At 37.4% G+C, this 21,954-nt stretch overlaps 1 protein-coding gene across 16 annotated transcripts in view; it reads right to left on the reverse strand.

Moving 5' to 3' along the window:
* The window catches only part of BPTF (bromodomain PHD finger transcription factor), a 138,478-nt gene that overhangs the window by 35,290 nt on the left and 81,234 nt on the right, over positions 1 to 21,954 (reverse strand). For all 16 annotated transcript variants that reach the window (XM_061177096.1, XM_061177092.1, XM_061177090.1 and 13 more), the window contains 9 exons: positions 18,838 to 18,967; positions 18,287 to 18,425; positions 15,626 to 15,805; positions 12,242 to 14,552; positions 7,865 to 7,989; positions 7,184 to 7,312; positions 5,250 to 5,400; positions 4,396 to 4,438; positions 68 to 314 (listed from right to left, as the gene is read on the reverse strand). In XM_061177096.1, coding sequence (XP_061033079.1) covers positions 68 to 314; positions 4,396 to 4,438; positions 5,250 to 5,400; positions 7,184 to 7,312; positions 7,865 to 7,989; positions 12,242 to 14,552; positions 15,626 to 15,805; positions 18,287 to 18,425; positions 18,838 to 18,967 — 3,455 coding nt within the window. The remainder of the gene's footprint in view (positions 1 to 67; positions 315 to 4,395; positions 4,439 to 5,249; positions 5,401 to 7,183; positions 7,313 to 7,864; positions 7,990 to 12,241; positions 14,553 to 15,625; positions 15,806 to 18,286; positions 18,426 to 18,837; positions 18,968 to 21,954) is intronic.

Raw genomic sequence — 21,954 nt, forward strand, 5'->3', positions numbered from 1 at the left:
TAGGTAAAGGACTGAAATCTCTTTTTCTTGAATGAAAGCAATCTTTTATTTAATCACAGTTGTGTACCTGAATTTGACTGGCCTTGCTTAACCCAGGTAGCAAAGGTCTGATGAAAGTTCTTGTTCTGCTGGAATGTTACTGTAGCTGGAGATCCAACTTTAGTAGTTAGTACCATTTTAGTGCCAGCTGTAACTGAGCCACTTATGGGGGCCACCATAACTTTCTGTGCTGGAGAGATGGTACTAGTTGTACTGTTTGTTGGGGAAGTAGTGGAAGCTGCAATTACTGTAGGCTTCTGCTGTTCCAATCGTTTCTAGAAAAGTCAGGGAGAGAAATCATGAACCAAAATCGTTCCAGATAAAAACACCATTCTGCATGAAGTCCAGCCACAATTCCTCTCAATCTAAGAAACTGCACCAAATTTCTAAAATATTTAACTTCTGAAAATATGCCCATACAAATTTACACTTGAATTTAATTTCTTGAGGGAGGCAACACTTTTTATGACTCTAAATCACATATACTTTATTAAAAGCAGTAAGTTTTTTTGGTAACAAAAATTTGAAATGATCAAGTTTTTCCAGTCTGTGCAAAGGTCCAAGCTTTCAGACTGAAAGTGCAAGAGACGTGGGTGATCTTACTGGAGACAGGGATACCTTGTGATTCAGCGGTAGGGTTTAGAACAGACAGACAGCAAATGATGGGACCTGTAATGTTAATTTATCCAATCATAAAGAACTTGTCAATATTTAAATATCACTATTCAAGTTGGCAAACCTGCAATCAAACAAGCTGAAAATAATAAACAACTTTTCTAGACTTATATTTTTCAGTTCAAGTATTTTTACAGAAAAATCCTTTAGACTATTTTATACAGAACGGTATAATCGGATCTTTCAGACTATAGTGTTATTAAAGACAATTTGTGTTTCTTTTCCCAGAGATTGCTGCCTTTTCCTGACAGCTTATCAACATGACAGTTTAAGTTTACACGTGTAAAAACTACAACTTGATCTTTTTGAATTATGGTTTCCTCAGGGTATGCCCAGTAGTGGGATTTCTGGGTCGTATGGTAGTTCTATTTTTAGTTTTTTAAGGAACCTCCATACTGTTCTCCATAGTGGCTGTATCAATTTACATTCCCACCAACAGTGCAAGAGGGTTTTTCTCCACCCCCTCTCCAGCATTTATTGTTTGTAGATTTTTTGATGATGGCCATTCTGACTGGTGTGAGGTGATACCTCATTGTAGTTTTGATTTGTATTTCTCTAATGATTAGTGACGTTGAGCATCCTTTCATGTGTTTGTTGGCAATCTATATATCTTCTTTGGAGAAATGTCTATTTAGGTCTTCTGCCCATTTTTGGATTGGGTTGTTTATTTTTTTGATATTGAGCTGCATGAGCTGCTTGTAAATTTTGGAGATTAATCCTTTGTCAGTTGCTTCATTTGCAAATATTTTCTCCCATTCTGAGGGTTGTCTTTTCGTCTTGTTTATGGTTTCCTTTGCTGTGCAAAAGCTTTTAAGTTTCATTAGGTCCCATTTGTTTATTTTTGCTTTTATTTCCATTTCTCTAGGAGGTGGGTCAAAAAGGATCTTGCTGTGATTTATGTCACAGAGTGTTTTGCCTATGTTTTCCTCTAAGAGTTTTACAGTGTCTGGCCTTACATTTAGGTCTTTAATCCATTTTGAGTTTATTTTTGTGTATGGTGTTATGGAGTGTTCTAATTTCATTCTTTTACATGTAGCTGTCCAGTTTTCCCGGTTCTGAAGAACCTAGGGGCAGGACAGGAATAAAGATGCAGATGTAGAGAATGGACTTGAGGACACGGGGAGGGGGAAGGGCAAGCTGGGACGAAGTGAGAGAGTGGCATGCACATATATATACTACCAAATGTAAAATAGATAGCTAGTGGGAAGCAGCCACATAACACAGGGAGATCAGCTCAGTGCTTTGTGACCACCTAGAGGGGTGGGATAGGGAGGGTGGGAGGGAGACACAAGACGGAGGAGATTTGGGGATATATGTATATGTATAGCTGGTTCACTTTGTTATAAAGTAGAAACTAACACACCATTGTAAAGCAATTACACTCCAATAAAGATGTTAAAAAAAAAAAAAAAAAACTACAGCTGGCATTGACAACAAACCTGGTGGCAAACCCTTTACCCTTCATTATCTTATTTAATGCTTGGACCAACCCAATAAAGTTGCTGGTACTGTGATTTAAAGATGAGGAAACTGAGACTTAGAGAGGTTGTAAAACTAGCCCAAGGTCACAGAGCTAGTAAATGCTGGAGCTGAGTTGTGTACAAAAATCAAATTCCAATGCTGAACTATTTCTTGCCATCAAAAACTGCTCACCGAAGACAGCATACCTAGTCTTTTTACTGTTACTTTTGTATATGTCCTCTATGCCTTAAAATAATGTGAGGTATTTTACATAATTTCTCATTCCTCAGAAGAAAAGGAGGGCTTCCCTGGTGGTGCAGTGGTTGAGAATCCGCCTGCCAATGCAGGGGACATGGGTTCGAGCCCTGGTCTGGGAAGATCCCACATGCTGCGGAGCAACTAAGCCCGTGCACCACAACTACTGAGCCTGCACTCTAGAGCCCACAAGCAACAACTACTGAAGCCCGTGCTCCACAACAAGAGAAGCTACCGCAAGGAGAAGCCCACACACCGCAACGAAGAGTAGCCCCCACTTGCCACAATTAGAGAAAACCTGCACGCAGCAGCTAAGACCCAATGCAGCCAAAAATAAATAAATAAAGAAATAAATTTATATTAAAAAAAAAGAAGAAGAAAAGGAGCTTAGTTTTGGATTCTTAGACATGTCATCCAATTGAATCAGTTAAAAAAAAAGGAGGCAAAAAAAACAAAACAACTAAACACATAGTTATTTTCTGGGGCTATGCCTTCAAAAATTGGAAATGTTGACTATGGGAAATATAGCCAATATTTTGTAATAACTGTAAATGGAGTATAACCTTTAAAAATTGTATAAAAAATTTTAAAAAATTACAGGGGGAAAAAATATCACAGGTTTGACATGTCCACAAAATCTGCTGGGTTTGCACACATGTTCAAAAAGGCAAGTTTGTCATTAAACTCTAGCTGTCATTATTTCTCAATTTTTGCATGGAAAAAAAAAGTTTCGATCATCTTCATCGCTAAATTTGGAAAACATATTAAAATGAAGATTGACTTGTTTCAAGAAAGATATTTAAAATAAAAATTTTGAAGTAATATATAGATTAAGTATATACTGCTCTGTTCAATTAAGCTATATACAGGTGGATGTCCATCACCTCAGAAACTGACGCACATAGGAAAAGCAAAGAATACAATGTTCTTGGGGGACTTAGAGAGGTAATACATCACCAAGTTCAGTTTCTGACTTTCAACAGCCAGAGAAAAGCTTATAATCAAATTAAAGAAATTGACCCCCTGGCCCCCCCCAAAAAGTAACACCTTGGGTTACATTGTGGAGATGACAAAACACATCCATAAAATGAAAAACAAAACAACTAGCCAGTCTTTCTGTGAGTGGAGAGATAGACATGACAAAATCCAGAAGTGCTGTTATCTCAAACTTTGATCTAAGTGAAGATGACCTAGAGTAAACCACTGTAAAAGATACAAGAACTTGAAAAAATATTTTATAAAATATGAGGAAAAAGGTAAAACATGAGGAAATGAGTCTGATTTATTTATGTAATATGTAATTTTTAAGTAAGTTATGTGTAACTAAGTTAATGATACCTATTTTATCTATTTCTATTTTATCTATATCCTGAAAGTTTATATATTCAAGTTTGGCTAAAAACTTTCATAGTATCTTCTTATTAGAATGAAGGGGTAATTATCTTTTATTTGGGTCCCTAAATAGTCAGGCACATATGATACATCACAGTATGGAAATACTAAGACGCCACAGTTGCTTGATGACCACCAATTAGAACAAACTCTTATACTTTTAGTACAACTCACTTTTTCATAGACTACAGAGATTTTACGGATTGGAATTTTACAGGAAAAAATTATCTTTAGAAACTACCCTTTTAATTATAAATATAATAAATAAGAGAAATTATACTTCAAACATTGTTCTTCAAATATGTACACTTTTTGCAAAACCAAAGCTTGTTATATCCACAGAGCTATTTTCAAGTACTGAAATTAAGATATATATGAGATACACGTAAAAATAAAACTACATGAATATATAATTACTGTGCTTTTAGTGTGCACGAATTTGGCTAAAAATGTCAATTCGCTGCCAGGTGGGACTGGTACCAACTCCCCCACCTGCTGGGCAGCCAATCGCTGCTGTTTGAGGTGAGCCTCCATTTGGGCCTTGAAGTCCTCTGCCTTCTTCTGTTCACTAACCTTAGCCTGTTGCTCAACTGCTTGTGCCTTTTCTTTCTCCACTCTGCAGGGAAAGAAAGGAGGAATTTATCAGAAACTACAGGCATACCTCATAGATATTGTGGGTTTGGTTCCAGATCACTGCAATAAAGCAAATGTCGCAATAAAGCGAGTCACATGATTTTTTTGGTTTCCCAGTGCATATAAAAGTGATGTTTACACTATACTGTAGTCTACTAAGTGTGCACTAACATTATGTCTAAAAAAAAAAAAGTACATACCTTAATTTAAAAAATACTTTATTGCTAAAAAATGCTAATAATCATCTGAGCTTTCAGTGAGTTGTAGTAGTAACATCAAAGATCACTGATCAGAGATCATCATAACAAATATAATAATAATGAAAAATTTTGAAATACTGTGAGAATTACCAAAATGTGACACAGAGGCACAAAGTAAGCAAATGCTGTTGGGGGAATGGTGCCTATAGACTTTCTCAATGCAGGGTTGCCACAAATCTTCAGCTTGTAAAAAACGCAGTATTTGCGAAGCGCGATAAAGTGAGTATGCCTGTATCCTACTAGGCATCTGGCATCTAATATTAAGTGAAATCTGGTTAAGTTTCACATCATACAAAAAGTATAAAATTATTTCAATTTAAAAATAAAACATCTAAATTAAGGTAATTCAAAATTGACAAGTAGATAATAACTCATAAAAATTAGAAAGAGGACATTAGTAAACGATACACAGCTAGAGAATCAAAAGGTGGAGCAAAATCAGGACATACCGAATAAACTATTAAAGGGGTAATTCTTTAATTCTGAAGTGATAAAAATCTTCAGCATCTGATCACATACAAACCATTTCCTTACCTCTCAGCAAACGCCCTGATCTCCCATAATTCCAACTCTTCCTCTGCTACCCAGGTTTCAATAATAACAGGGCCAGTTTGCTTGGGCGTTTCTGGTCTCTTTGGCCGCAGTGCACTCGATCGAAGGCCTTTCCTCTGAGGCGTAGGTGTTTCTTTGGAAAAGAAATCGGAGTATTTTAAGCAATATAGCTTCTAAATTATAGTACTTCTGGCATCTTCTCTTATATCATGAAAAGCAGGGATTGGCAAACATTTCCTTAAAGGGCCAGATGGTAAATACTTTAGACTATGCAGGCCAGATGGTCTCTGCTACAACTCCTCAACTCTGTATCATAAAAGGAGCCAAAGACAATACATAAGTGAGAAAGTGTGGCTGTGTTCCAATCAAACTTTATTAACAAAAGCAGATGGTGGGTCAAAGCTCATGGTTTGCTGGCCCCTGATATAAAAGCCCTATTAGCCTTTACACAGCCTGTTCCCTCTGCCTGGAACACTACTCCTAGCCTCCTTCCCCCTCATTTGACTGGTGTCTAATTCATCCTTCAGACCGCAACATGGATACAACCTTCTTCAAGAAGCGTAGCATGTTCCTCCCAGCTGGGCTGGGTGTCCTTGACATGTACTACTCTGGCGATCTGTATTTCCCTATCAGGGCACCGAGAAGAGGGACTGGAGAGTTACTAATGTAAAGGAGGGATCGGAAACTATTAAGAATAGATATAATCTCCAGTGATAAGATTCTAAAAATAAAAAGTAGGGACAGACAAGCATTGAACCTTCCCATATGTTCAGGAAAGAGGGAAGCAGTAGAATCACAGGCAAGCAACAGAAGGAAACTGAAACAGCAGCAGGACCTGGATTGTATGAAGTGATACAAGAAAAGAAAAGTGATTCAAGGAGACAGCAGTGGTTTGCATCAACGGCTGTGGAGTCAAGACTGACGACTGGTCAGGAACGCCTTCTTCCATCTGTGTGTCTTTGCCTATCAACTGAGCTGTCTATTCCTGTTCCAGGACAACATTGTTTTAATTATACTAATATTTCATCATCTATTAGGACAGCTACCCCCTTACTGGTACTCTTTTCAAAAAAGCCATTCTCGTTTATTCTCCAAGATGAGCTTTTGAGTTGATTCAATCAAGATTCAAAAAATTAAATTTATCCATTTGGGGACAATTAACTTCTATAAAATAGTAAGCTTCTATTTATAGACAGCATTTTCTTTTTACACGTTTCTTCATAGTTGTTCCCCTAAGTATTTTTACTACACATGTACAATAAAATTATTGATTTTTGTCTAATTATATATCTTGAATCTGGACACCTTACTGGACTCTTTTTAGTGTTAATAGTTTTGATTCTCAAGTATAGAATTATCATACCTTTTCTTTGCTTCCTTTAGAATAGGGGCTGGATCCCATTCTTCTATGTATTTGCCACCTAGGGCCTATCATGTAGGTGTCTACAAATGTTTCCTGAGTAACTCTTTATGCCTCTTAGGTTACTTCTACCCTGAGCACTGAAGTATTACACAATAGCTTGAACCCTTGAGTCAACAAATCTTCACTGACCACTTATGTGTCAGATTCTGCAGCAGGTTCCAGGACTACAATCAGACAGACTCAAAGGCTTGAGTCTTGCAGCTGATGGTCTGGTGTCAACCACTGCTCCATATCTTTAATTACTGATACAAGAGGTATTTGCACCCTTCCTCTGCCTGGTACCATGACTGTAGGCATCACTGTGTGTCTAGTGGAATTTTGCTATGTTTATTAATTAAATATCATTTTAAAAACAGAAGAGTTTGTGACGAAAAAGTATTTTTTTCAAAAGTTGAATAAAGAGTTAAAGAAACAATTATAATCAAACTTCAATTCATAAAAGATATGGCTAACAGGTAAGTAATAAAAGGATAGAATTCTTTCTACTCCTTACCTTTTGGTGCTTCTGGAACTCCAATGGGGCAGATGATTTTCCTGATACAGTATTCAGATCGAATGCCATAAGGACCAACATCTCGCCTCTTAATTATTTCTGTTGTTGTGATTTCAGTTTCAGATGTTTCTATGGTGATTTAATTCACATAGTATTAATAACCACCCAAAATATTCAGAGAATAAAAAGGTACAACATCTGGTACTTTAAAAAAGAGACTAAACCTTTGGAAACATTTGCTTAATGAACAGCTGCAGGACCATCACTAGACTGCAACAATACTGAGTTTCTTCCTCACTGAAAATTTCTAAACTGAGCAAAATGCTGTTTGGGGACAGCTTAGTTCCTGGTGGCAAAATTCGGTCAAAATAATAAAAACCCTAGGAGAGCAGCAGCAAGCACAGGGTTCCAGATGTCCCAATTTAAATGATTTATACTGTGCGGTAAGAAATATCTTTTAAAAATTCACACTGGTTCACACATTACTGACTCCCCTTATAATGTGAAACCCCCCTGCCCGGCCCCCAGGATTTTATAGCATGTGCCGCTAAACTTGACCAAAGCCTTGTTTTTAAAATACTAGCACTATATTTTAATAAATAACAGATATGCTTAAAATGAAGTGAACTGTCAAGAGGTTTTTCTCTTTTAAACTTAAATTAGAAAATAAAAAACCGCTACCCGTCCGTGTAGTCCCTCCTCCTGGAGGAGCCTTGGCTGCCATGTCATCCCATCTCAGACTTGCCCACAGTAACCGCAACATAAGACTCACTCCAGCTAAGGACTTCACAGTCTGAAGTCTATACCTGAAAGAAAAACCCAAGAAAAACGATGTACGTACACACACACACACACACACACACACACACACACACACTCTACTGAACTGAAGGATTGTTTTTTGTCCTCATTGTGACTTCAATATTTATCATATGGCTTTATAAGCACTTTGGTTATTATATGTCCCTTAATAAAAGAACTTTCTTGTTCCCAGGCATAACATGCATCTAACAATTCACAAAGGGGCTGTAGTCACCTCAAATGCCATATAAATATGTAAAACAAAGCATGTTTCATTGTAAGACTGATATGGCAACAATTTACAAAGATTTTATAAATTTAGCCTAATTCTAAAATATGTGTTAGAAAAATTATGAATGAGAGCATATATGGAGAAATAAATAATTGTGTGACAATGTGATAAGTGATCTGAAGAAGAATAAAATCTTAACTGATTTTTGCTGAAACAAACTGAAAATGTTTCAATTTTCTCAAAAAGCAAACCAAAAAGACCTCACAAATCCAATAAGACCTTTCCAGATGGACAGAAATTTTGTACTGAAATGGTGGTTCTGCAAAACACGAAGTACTGGATGATGAATGCTGCTAATACTAACATGACTTTAACAACATCAGTGTAGTTTTAGAATCTTATGATACAATGAATAATAAAAAAGGACATTACTATGTTAGTTACTAGTCAGGAGACAAAGGAATCTCCTCTGTGTTCAGGTTTTTTCTAAACACTGTATACAAAGTTATTGAACATTTTAGATATTCTTTTAAAAATAATATTAAAAACGCATTTCAGAATGAATTTACGACTGCAATGAATATCATGTCTTAAAATGGAGTTAACCATAGAACATTTTAAAGCAGCCCTAGGCTGCCAATTCTGTATTAGTGGTTTTGTATAATTAAATATTTTATTGACGTTTCCACATACTTAAATGAATATACTGATTGATTGTATTGTAGGGAAAGCCTATGAAACGAAATAATTTCCTCCTCTAATAGAGGTACAAGGTAAATCTTAGACAATTTATATTTGAAAAGCAATGCTTTCTATTCTTAACGTTAAGTTAGAAAAGCAAACAATGTGAGAAAGAGAAAGCTCTAGCCAAAAAGTTGCTGCAACTTCTTAACTTCCCCTCTCCACCTGTGACACCATTATTTTCTTTGTTGTGCTATCACCCTGTGAATCCTCTGACCTGAACAGACGGTTCTTAAATGAGAGGGCAAATGTTAATCAGTGCAAGGATGTCCTGAGAGGGGGAAAGTGTCTGTCACTTTCAGACCACACACCCTAAAGAAATGCCTAGGGAACTTTGGACTCATGGGAGAAAACAAATGAATATTTATTTGGAAAGAGAGTTGTTTCTCATTCTCTCTCTTCTTCCTCCAATCACTCTCAACAAACAACAACTTGAAAGCATCTCTATTTTACAATGGAAACAACACCAGGTGGGGAACACATCTCATGCATTGGAGCGTGTTCATTCATTTATTCATTCAAAAAATACTTGAGTGTCTTCTGTATGTTAAACTAAGTGAAAGGAGCTGGGGACACAGAAATGAATTATAATGTCTTCCTGCATCCTCAGGAGCTGTAACAGAGGAAAGCGCAAGGGAGTGGTACCTGATTGGGCCCAGGGATGGGGATGAGAGCTTTGCTGGAGTCTCAAAGGACAAGGGTGAGGGGGCAGCTGACCAAAGGGCAAGGGGGCACACATGTGCTGAGGAGGAAGGTGCACAAAAGCACACACTTCTTCCTGAAAACCACATCCGGTGTACTTTGGCTGGAGGGAAGGGGTGTGAAGGTGCAGCGAGAGATGAAGCTGGCACGAGAGAAGCAGGCAGAAGCCAAAATGTGCTGCACCAAATGGAAGGGTTAAAGAGCATGAGGGGCCATCTATAAGGAGATCTCTGAAAGGTACCCAGTTTTGCACGGGTTATAAAGGGGAGCCCTTCTCGTAGCCGGGGCGGACAGGTGACAAATGCTTTCCCCTTCCCAGCCCCGTGGTGGTGAACACGTCCTCTTTAAATGCCTGCTCAGCTCAGTCAGAACATTCACAGGATAGATCTGCATTTTAGGAGGATCCTTCTGACAGCACCGTGGAGAAAACTACTGGTTCAAAGTGATCATGAAACACAGAATCAGGGCCTGGGGAAAAGGGAGTAAGGGAATGGACAGTGTGGAGGGAAAAAGAGGCCCTAATGAGTCAATGAGACAAGTTTCACTTTTTCAATACTGCTCAGCCTTAATGTTAAATTTAATAAAGACCAAACATGCGCCTTTGGCATTCTTAGCTCCTACTCTAAGCATCAGACATATTTTATTCAAGTGTGAGTAGAAAAATGCATTTCACATGCATGGTTTTTATAGCGATACATTTTTAAAAAAATGCATTCTAAAGTCAAGAATCATTTACATTTTTACCCATGCCTCCGTTAGATAGACGGGATTATGTTTCTCTCAACCTCAGCAAATTAAGACGTTAGCATATATCTGAAGGCAGTATCTGTTTAAAACGTACAGGAAGGTACTTCCTTCCATTAAAAAATGAGAAATTAACTAAACAGATAAAAACTGTGCCCCCAGTGCATATTAAAACATAACAATACAAGGTTTCTGAAACCCAGCCGTGCAGAAAAGGGCCCTGGGCAACACGTGAACAGAACTGGTTCAGAGAAAAGTGCTTCGCAGTCAAGCCTACCTTCCATTTACAGAATAGAAAAGAGCAGAAAGGTCGGCCTCCACAACTGCCAGGTCACTTTAATTAAAGTATTTGTACATAGTAACTTTTCCAGTGGGAAAGAAGTTACCTGCAGGACAGTCAAGGATACATTTTGGGACCGCTCTCAATGAAGAAAGCAGAAAAGTGCAGAGTAATCCTACAAATCCATGAACTGTAATGAAGAGTTCCTTGATTCCCTGCAGGATTCTGCAAATCCTTCATTGCAGGCCCTGCAGAGAAATTGTACTTTTCAGCTGTCTCTATTGAATGTGTAATGGAGTGATGATATTTTAATTCAAATCAAAAGATGAGTTATTAAAAACTTGGTCAAACCAACTATGACTGGTCATATTAATTAATTCCTTTATAGAGAGTACTCATTTACAGTCTTTTTTTTTTTTTTTTTTTAATACTAGCTAATTGTAATATAAAGAAAACAAGAAAGGTATGATTTCAACTTAAAGGAACCATACTAAAGACACACAGAAATGAAGCCTAAAGTGAAATGGAGTCTGCTCAGGAACTCGCTGACGTCATGAACTTCAGGATCCTAGCGAAATCTCACTGCAAACAAGACCGTTCCTAGTTTCTGAGCATGTCCCACAGAACTCTTATGTTTTCAATGTTCACGTTCCATCCTTTTCAATTTTAAGGGCGAAAAGATAAAAAGACAAGGACATGGAAAAGCACAAAGCAAGGACAAATACGTGAAATGTGATATAGAAGATAAAGTACTGGACTGGGGTTTAGGAAAACCAGGCACTATTCCTAACTCAGTCCCTCTGGGACCAGAGGCAAATTATCATGCATCTAAAAAAGATACGAATTTCTAAGATCCTTTCCCAACTTAAAATGACATGATCTTACAACTGCCAACTCTACGTACTTATAATTTATCCCCAAAGCTTAATGCCCAGAAAATTTTAAATTAAGACTATTTCTGGGTTTAAAGAAACTCTCTAAGGAATCTCAGACTACCTTTTCTCACATAAATAACAGAGAATTCCAAAACAAATGTCTATCATGCAAACAAATTACATTAAGATTTCTACATTACGATGAACCTTGTGTGATTTACAGGCATGTTTCCTATGTCTTATGTTTTTATGAATTACCTAACAAAAATAAAATACAAACATTCCAGAAAGTTGGTGATTATACAATTCTGTGATTATCTCACTCCCAAAGCAAACACATGGCAATAATTTGGAGGTTAGACCACGAAAACAACTATGTTTGACACATTTCTTTTGTCTTGTGAAAAGTGAAGCCAAATTTCATTTTAAAGGATTCCCTAGCTGAATTTCATTTTAAAGGATTCCCTTACATTTTCAGTCTTTAAACATTTTTCCCTAAGTAAACTTTAGTACCTACCAGCTGGCCGAGTTAAAAACTCTCTGTATCTTATTTCCATTACTAACTTTGCTCATTAAATATATATTTCCCTGTCTTATTTCTCTTATCTCATAAATGAGATATTTTTATTAGATAATTCTTTAAAAACTTTCTCCCTCCCCCAAATGCATTTTAAAGTACATACCTCCAAGTGATACCAAAGGTTGGTCTAGGAGAAGGATATGGCCATATATCCAAGGCAGGTTTTGCATTGTAATTAAAATAAGGGACTTCTCGGATTCCTCCTTTTCTGGCCAATTTTTTTAGGTCATCATTGGGCAAAACAAATATGCTCTTCTTGCTGCTCTTGGTGATAAACTTTCTGTACGATGGCAGAGCTGTACCTGAACGAGTCTTCTTGGGTCTTGAAAACTTCATGAGTTTCACTTTGTCTCTTGTGGAATATTCTTTGCTCACGGTCATAGATGTTACCAGAGTGCCTCCTGCGGTGGTCAGTGAGTCTGTCACTGTCGTGGTGACCACAGTTTTGCTCTGCTCCTTCACAGAGATTATGTCCACACTGCTGCCTGTGGAGGGTGTGGAAAGCTTTGTTACCGTTGTAGTGGTGGTTGTGACAGTGGACTTGGCACAATTTTCTGTGGAAGAGACCACAGTCTGCTTATCAACTTTTGCTACCTTAATTACGGTTTTTGATTCTGTGGCCACTGTGGACGTCATGGTGGTGACTTCTGTGATGACTGTTTTTCTTTTAGATTCTCCATTGACATTTTCATCTTTGTTGGTGGGCGGGCCATTTTCATCAATAAAATCATTACTGAAGTGAGACTCCTCTCCAGAAGTAACAGGAGACGAAGTAACTTTCTTAACTTCGCAGGTGTCAATTTCCATATCTTCTACCTGATTGGCTGAACTGCTTTCTGGACAAGATGGCAGAGGCATGGTAGCTTGGGTACCCTCAGACTCTTTGGTTGATGGCAGGGTCTCTAGGCGATCTTGGTAGTCGCCTTCAGTATCCGAAGACCTCAGTAAACATGATTTTGTTTCCAAGTTGTTTTTTTCATTAAAATCTTCCATGATGACATCACCATTCATGAATGGCTTTACAGCAGATTCTTTAACAGTCAAAGACTTAATATCATTTTCAGGAATTATTTTATTTATATTATTAACCTTTGGTTCAACGTCACAACTTCCTACTTTACTCTCAGAAATGTCTTTCAAGCATTCACCTTTCAAATATACTTTAGGTTTATTATCTTTTCCATTTATTTGAAAGGTACTTGCTTTCTGTCCTTTCTTTTCAGACTCTCGGTTTTCATTATTCTTTTTGTCAGTGACACTTTTCAGATTGATTTGATCGATACATTTATTAAGTGGTCTCTCCTCTAATTTCTGATCTTGATTTGGTTTTTTACCATTTGCTTCATTTACCTTAGCCTGCAGCCTGTCGTCACAGTTTCCAGTAGTCTTATCTGAAACAAACTCATGTTTCAATGGTTCTAAGCCTTCACTACCTTGTTCTTGAGTTATTAACTGTTCAGAAATACTTTCACTGCTATTCTGAACAATCATATCTTCTTCACTGCTGTCTTGAATAGACATAGTATCAGAACTATTTTCCAAAGTGCTATTATATTCAGAATCACATCCCAATTTTCCTTCAAAGTCTATTGCTTTTGACAGAGATGGGATATCTCTATCATCAGTACTTTTAGGTACTGATGGAAGTAAAGGGCTCTGGGAAGGAGACACAATGGTGTCATTATCTTCCTGTATGAGTGGTTTTTTGTTCTTATAGATCAAAGTACCAATTTCATCTGCACTGGCTAGTTTAGCGTCATCAATGAGAAAATCACTTCCTTTTGTTTTAATCTTACTGGGTTCCTGGCCTTTACTGGCAGGGTCAGAGAGACTCTCATCTACGTCATTTCGAACAGAATTTTGTTTCTGACAGTTTGTCTCTGCGCTCTGAATGGAGGCATCATCTAGCATTTGATCTTTTGAATAAAGTTTGTTTGTTGTATGATCAGAATCACTGATTCCAAGAATTGAGGAATCATTTTGTGAACATCCCCGAATCAAGTCTTCAGATTTATCGTTACTTGCATTAGAGCTCTGTTCTTGTGCAAGAAAGTCACTTTGACACCCTTCTTTTACTTTTGTTATTACAGGTGATTCAGACAGACTTTTCGAAGAACTTGTGGAGGTCTTTCCTATACCCTTAATTCCACCCTCCAACTTCATTTTCTCGTGGCGTTGTTTTTCTTCCAGTGTAAACTGTTTAATTCTCCTTTCAAGAAGTCCATCTAGTTTGGATGATTTGATTTTCTTTTTATAACTAGTCCTTAGATGAAAACCCTCACTGACATTGACCACATCTACTTGAGAACTTTCCTGACAATTTATATGTGACTCTATTTTCACATCATCATCTATTTCCATCGGTTCTTCCTTAAAGGATTTATCATTGTCAGAGTCTAAAACTTCTTTTACATCTGTGAAACAAAGACATTTATATACATGTAATTTTTAGTCTGAAATGTGGAATTAATGATAATATTTTCACTTTAAAAAATACCAGTTTTTCTGATTTTTACTCAAAACCTTAACTATAAATAGCTATATATTTAAAAGTTCCTGATATGATTAAAATAGGTCAATGGACAGGGCTAAACTTTATAAAAGGTTAAAAAACACATACATTCCAAATATTTAAATATTCTGATTCCTAGTATCTAAAAATGATGGAATGCCACAAGGAAAAATAACTTAGTATGTGACAGCTATTGCATATACCAGTACCTTCGCATAAGATTTTGTACAGAGTATTTTATGGTTATAAAACATATTAAGGCTCATGCATTATCTAACTTATCTAGTTTTTAAAAAAACAACTTTTCACAAAAGTCAGTGTAAGTTCCTCAAAAGGCTGAACATAGAGTTATCTCTTGATCCAGCAATTCCACCCCTATGTATTTACCCAAGAGAAATGAAAACATATATCCACATAAGAACTTGTACATCAATGTTCATATTTCCATTATTCTTAATAGTCAAAAAGAAACAACTCAAATGTCCACCATGAATGGATAAACACAACATGACGTATCCATACAACAGAATATTATTTGTAAATAAAAAGGAATGAAGTATTGATACATGCTACAACATGGATGAACTTTGAAAACATGCTAAGTGAAAGAAGCCAGACACAAAGGACCACATACTACCTGATTCCATTTATATGGAATGTCCAAAACAGGCAAATCCATAGAGACAGAAAGTAGATTGGGATTTAGGGAGGGCTGACTGCTAGTGGGTATGAGGTTTCTTTTCGGGGTGATGAAAATGTTCTAAAATTGAGTATGGTGATAGATGAACAACTCTGCGAATATAGTAAAAACCACTGAATTGTACACTGTAAGTGGGTGAGTTATATGGCATATGAATCATGTTTCAATAATGTTATTATCAAAAAGAGACATTGCAGTACCTTTCCTGCTGTGCGAACTAGATCCAGTGCTTTCTTATCACCCCCAGGCTGCCCTCCACACTTTTCTCTCCTTACCTTGGCCCTTCTTCTCAGTAACCTTTGAAATGTCCATTTCACTTTGGTCTGCTCCTTTTGTAGCATCTGAATCTTTTACCTCGCCTTTCTCAGAATCAGACTCTGTTTTTATTTTTTTTGGACTTCGTGGACTTTTTCTTCTATCTGATTCATCCATATTTTCATCCATATCATTTTTAGCTAAAAAAACCCCCAAGTATATAGTAATTACAAGTATGTCAAATATTAGCAATTTACTTTAATACACCTAGTTTAGTGGAAATTATCAAGTATATTCCAGCAATTTATACTTTATTTTTTATTCAAAAAACCCAAAATACAAAAGTTGAAGCTGTTACATTCTTTCTTATATGCTCAGCTGACCTAAAGCATAGAAGTAATGACTACAGTTTAGATGTACTTCAGAAGCCTTCACATATGAGACTATTTCAACCTGTTCACTGACTCCAGAAAGTCTGCATCAGTGGTTTCTAACATACTTTGTATTACAGAACCATATTAGAATTGGATAAACGCTATGATCCCCTACCCAGAGAAAAAGTACATACACAAACTTTTGTAATAAATTTCAAAGGATTCTTGAATACAGTTGAAGTATATCTATAGATTCCAAGTTAAGAATACTTAAGTCTGTATCACAGTAAAGAGAAATAACCAAATGCAATGTGTAGCCTTGTTTGGACCTGATTTACTACTGGTTTCTTCCCTGCTACCAGCTGGGAGGAAAAGACTCAAAAGATGCTCCAAGACCAACTTGGTACCTGCTAGATAAAGGCCCAGCATTTGGACAATAGAAAACCCCATGCTAAGGAAAGTGGATACAAAATAAATTCGCAAAAGCCTAAATATTTTGCATATTGATAATCTGGATTTTATTACACAGGTCAAACACAGTTAAAGAAAAGCTCTCTATAATTCTTTCTAAGTGCTACACAGGCAACTGGAACAATGAAATAGTAATAAAAATTATAACAATCTTTTAGAATTTATTATAATGGACATTTAGCTTGAATATAATCAGATAATGTAAATGAATATTGAATATTTCTATTTAGCAAATAGAAACAGTTATTGAACATCTGCTATATGCAAGACACTCCTAGTCCCTAAAAAATAAATTCCAGTGAGCTCTATAAAATACATGTTTTTTTCTGTTAAAAGGTAATTCAGCGACAACTTTCCCACATTAACAGTTTCAAAAATCTACTGGTTCAGGTTTCATGAGAACCATTCATAAGGAAGCCAAATCAGTTAGCTAGGTGTGTACATAGTACTTATTTGGCACTACAGCATGGGCTTCACAGGAAAGACCGTATCACACCATAAATTAGCAAATATGCTGCAGAGTGAACAGAACTGCTTTTGAAAATTGCTTAGATAACAAAGGAGAGACAACATGGTAGAGTGCAAAAAGGGCAACGGAAGCACTATCTGTGTGACCTTCAGTATGGCACTTAACATCTTCATGAAATAATTTGTTCGTGTAACATGAGTTTCAAAATATTTACCTCCTAAAAGGGCAGTTCACCTCTAGAGTTCTGTGATTCTAAACACTAAAGTGGGGACTTCTCAGGTGGCGCAGTGGTTAAGAATCCGCCTGCCAATGCAGGGGACACGGGTTCAAGCCCTGGTCCGGGAAGATCCCACATGCAGCGGAGCAACTAAGCCCGTGCGCCACAACTACTGAGCCTGCACTCTAGAGCCCGCGAGCCACAACTACTGAAGCCCGTGCGCCTAGAGCCCATGCTCCACAACAAGAGAAGCCACCACAATGAGAAGACCACGCACCGCAACGAAGAGTAGCCCCCGCTCGCCGCAACTAGAGAAAGCTCGCGCGCAGCAACGAAGACCAAACGCAGCCAAAAAATAAATAAATAAAGTCATTAGCCAGTAGCATATACTAAGTTACTATCTCCTTTATGTGATAGTGTTATGGAAGCCTCTATCGCTTTCTTTCTGGTTTTGTTAAATGTTACAATGCTGAGGTCACCAGACTGTGTTTCCTCAAGAAGTCAGGTAGTACTGAATTTAAGATTTTACAAAAACAATTAGGTAGCTGAGGCCTTCTTTCTTTTAACAAGTTCTATTCTATCATCTTTTTAAGCTAAAATCCTAGATATCAAAATCCCATGAATAAAGGTAATTTTAAAAACTTTAGGGCTTCCCTGGTGGCGCAGTGGTTGAGAATCTGCCTGCCAATGCAGGGGACACGGGTTCGAGCCTTGGTCTGGGAAGATCCCACATGCCGCGGAGCAACTAGGCCCGTGAGCCACAACTACTGAGCCTGCGCGTCTAGAGCCCGTGCTCTGCAACAAGAGAGACCGCGATAGTGAGAGGCCCGCGCACCGCGATGAAGAGTAGCCCCCGCTTGCCGCAACTAGAGAAAGCCCTCGCACAGAAACGAAGACCCAACACAGCCAAAAATAGATAAATAAATAAATAAATTAATTAAAGAAAAGACTGACTGCATTAAGAACATTTATAAAAAAAAAAACAAAAAAACTTTAGAGCTTATAATTATTAAACTACATTAGTAATTTTGCACATTCTAGTAAGAATTTCAGAAAAACACTTTTATCCAAAATATAGTCAATATACTACAAATTTATAAGAATACAAATCAGAAACAATTATGCAGGAAAAACAGCTTAAATTACTTACTTTCTTCTAATGACTTTCTGTAATTCACATTAGTATTGCCTGGCAATTTAGGAACAAACCTATAAACATGAGTTTTACTAATCCAGCTCCAACCACCATATCCTGTTACTCTGTATTCCTCTCCTTTTTGTTTCCAAACCTGGTGTAAAGTGAAAACATGCTGATTAAACAAGAATGAGAATGTTTTATAAAGCACGTGTGGTTTTACACATTTTTACTAAATAAAATCAATGGTCAGGCAAATTAATTTACCAGTCATTTTATTTTCACTGAGAATCAAAGATTTATGAAGAAACTTAATATTCCTTTCTAATATGAAAAATGTAAAACAATTTTACATTTATAACAATTTCTACAAATTGGTCTAATGACTCACCTATATTCTACTAACATAAACCTATGCTTATAAAATTGCCAGAAAGATTTACTTCATTCCAACTACGTTAATTAAAAGTGTGTCAAAAGTAAAAAAAAATTACTAAGTATTCAAAACTGCAGAATCAAAGTCTCAGAAATGGCTAACACAATTTAAAAGATCATACCAAAATTACCTGATGTTTAACTGGAAACGTATATTTTACCCATGTAGCTTGTTGCATTGTTTCTTCCTCTTCTTGTTTTTTCTCTTTTTTTTTGACTTTCTCCTTTTCTTCTCTTTCAATTGATGTCATTCTATGTAACCTAAGAATATATGGATAGAAAGACAGAATTACACTCAACTATGAAAAATAAACAAAAAAGATAAAAATATAGTACTGAAAATTAGGAAGACAAAAACAAAGAATGGTTAGCTATAATCCCACAGCCCAGAAAACCCAGACTCATAAAAATAAGTAGATGTACAATTCTCTAATAGGAAAAAAATCAAATAGTACAAAAAGGAAAAAAACAGAACATGCTATCCTTCTCATATGCCTCTCCATAAGAAATATACTCACTTATGACTTATTTATGCATACACCAACATTGTAATATAATATCCTTTTTGTGTAATTATAAATACAATTACACAGTCTTTAATCAATGAAAAACTGCACTAGATCTTTCCATACCAGAAGATACATATCTTCTTTCCTTCCCCCCAAAAAGACCAACAAATCCCAAAACTCTTATTTTATCAACCAATATTCCTATTTCCACTAGTACTTGGGATTTTAAAGTCTTCAGAGGGTCCACTAACATAGGACTCAGGTTTCCTACAACCACAGAGAAAGGGACCCACAGGGCTCCTGCTTTTGGATGACGGGAAGGGTTGGGCAGGAAGGACCACATTGACTGGGCATTAATCATTAGGCATAGGGCACAGACCACACTCTTTTTTCAGGTAAGAAAATAGATATCACTGCACCTACCAGTAAGGAGATGGTCAGGTCTGTGGTGAGGTTCTAGTTTAAGGTGATTAGATTAGATTTTCATGAATGGGAATATTTCCCATAAAGAAGAACATTAACCAAAATCTACGAAGAAAGGAGCTCCGGTCTCTAAGAGCCCTAGTGCTAGAAGAATTGCTTTTATCATACCCTACCCAGATGTAGCCAATTTCAAATGCACAGCTATGTGAAAAGAATAAAGAGATCTTTTGTTAACTTGGGGGAGCGGAAGAAAGATGTGAGAGGGGATTTAATCCTTTTCACCTCCGTCCCTCCACCAAAAACTTCCTATCTATTTATCTATCTCCACTTTGAATAAAGTTTTGTGTCCTTGTGATTACAGCGCCCTAGAATCTAGCGTCTCCCAGGCCAAGAGCTCATGCCTGTTAACTGCACACAACCAGTACAGCAAAGATTCTTCATCTCTCACTACTGACGGGAGAGGAAAGGGAGTGGATTCTCACTGGGGACTCATTTAGTCTCAGATACCATAATTTGCAACCAGGGAGTGGGGAAAGCTCTGTAGGCACAACACAGTGGATAACCTGCCAGCCTCAGCTCTCCAGAGTAAAGAAGGAGTGACTGAGCTACGACCAAGTAGTATTTCTCAACAGGGTTTTTGTGGGCTCAGCTTTAAACACCTATAAAAGACCAGGTCTGGCACAGCAACTGAGCCATCTTCACAGATGGTGGCCAGGAATGGAGCACTGTCTGGGGAGAACACCAGTACGGTGACACTCTGGGAACGCACAGCTAAGCTGGGCACTCAGCTTGTGCTCTTGGTGTACACATGGGGAACAGGTCCATCTTCATCCTCAAAGACAAAGGCTTCACCTTGCTGACGCCAGGCCAGTGAGGTAGTATTGTAGCTAAACTGTGATGTCCGCTCTCCCAGAATAGATTCTACTGTTCTCACTACCTCCAACACAATCCTTATGGGAAAAGGCAGCAGGAAAGGTGAGCTCTGCAGGGGTTCAGTTCCATTTAGTTGGGCAGAAATCCTGGCTACTGCTGGCAGCCTGACGGCCCCAGGAAAGAAGCCCCATGACGCTGGTACTACGAGCCTCCAGACACCACTCTGTACTGGCGGGTGCGCTGCGGGCAGGGGCTCCCTCCACACGTCCTCGGTTCAGAAAGCCGGGCCAGGAGTGTGGACTGAGCCTCAGCTCTGTTCCCCATCTCCACAGGGTTTTGTTGTGTTTCTCTTCCTATTACAAACAAAGCTACAGGGAACCATGTTTTACGTGTGTCTTAGCAAACTTCAGGAATATCCCTTTGTGTTTCCCACTGGTAGAATGGCTGAGTCCAAAGAGTATTATATTTAAAGTGCTGACGGATGGTGCCCAATTGCTCTTCGGATGGGTATGCTTCACACTGCCATCAATTATAAAGCAACCCTGCTTTCCCGCACCTTCACTCAAGTTAGTACCAAACTTCTAAATTACTAGCCCAATTGAGAGAGAAGAAATACTATCCCACTGTTTTTATTTACATTTCTTTAATTATGAGAGAAGTAACCACTTTTTTATGTCTACTGGCCTTTTATAGTTATTTTTCTGCCAAATGCCTGTTCAAATCCTGTGTCTTATCTGTAATGGGCTTTTCATTTATAAAAGGTCTTTTTCATTTATAAAAGGAAAGTTTCCATTTGTGGTGTACATATTTTTCCTCAGTGTGTCATCTTTCTTTTGGATTTGATTATAATATTATTTTTCCACTCGGAATTTTAAATACATATATCCACTTTTTTCATCTATGGCATCTGGGTTTTATATCTGTTTGAAAAGAAAGTATCACAACAGAAACGTAAGTTAATCCACGCGCTCTTAAGTTTTTTGTTATAGTTTTTAACAATATGTTGGGTATTTTTCAATCCTCATTTGTCTGGATGTTTTTGCTGAGGCAGGAATCTGGGTGATATTTTCCCCAAGCACGCCCTCTTTTCCTTCTCTGACAGGCAAAGCTATCACAGTGGATTCCCACGTGTGTTTAGGTCTATTTCTGGATTCTCTGTTTGATTCCACTGCTCTACTTCTTCTATGGTACAAGTTATTTTGATTATCGTAGCTTCAAGATACATTCTAAATATCTATTCCCTCTTTTTGTAATACCTACTTCCCTTTTCTTACACATTTTCTAGAGGAAATATTAGTATCATTTTGGTCAAGCCTCCCTCTCCCTCCAGGAAGAAAACTCCTATTCATAATGTAAATGAATATTAAATTTGATAGATTAAGTTAATATAATTAATATACTGCATGGCATCTTTAGAAAAATGCAACATACATATGTAAGCAT

This window comes from Eubalaena glacialis, chromosome 19 (genome assembly GCF_028564815.1).
Source record: "Eubalaena glacialis isolate mEubGla1 chromosome 19, mEubGla1.1.hap2.+ XY, whole genome shotgun sequence".
Lineage (NCBI taxonomy): Eukaryota > Metazoa > Chordata > Mammalia > Artiodactyla > Balaenidae > Eubalaena > Eubalaena glacialis.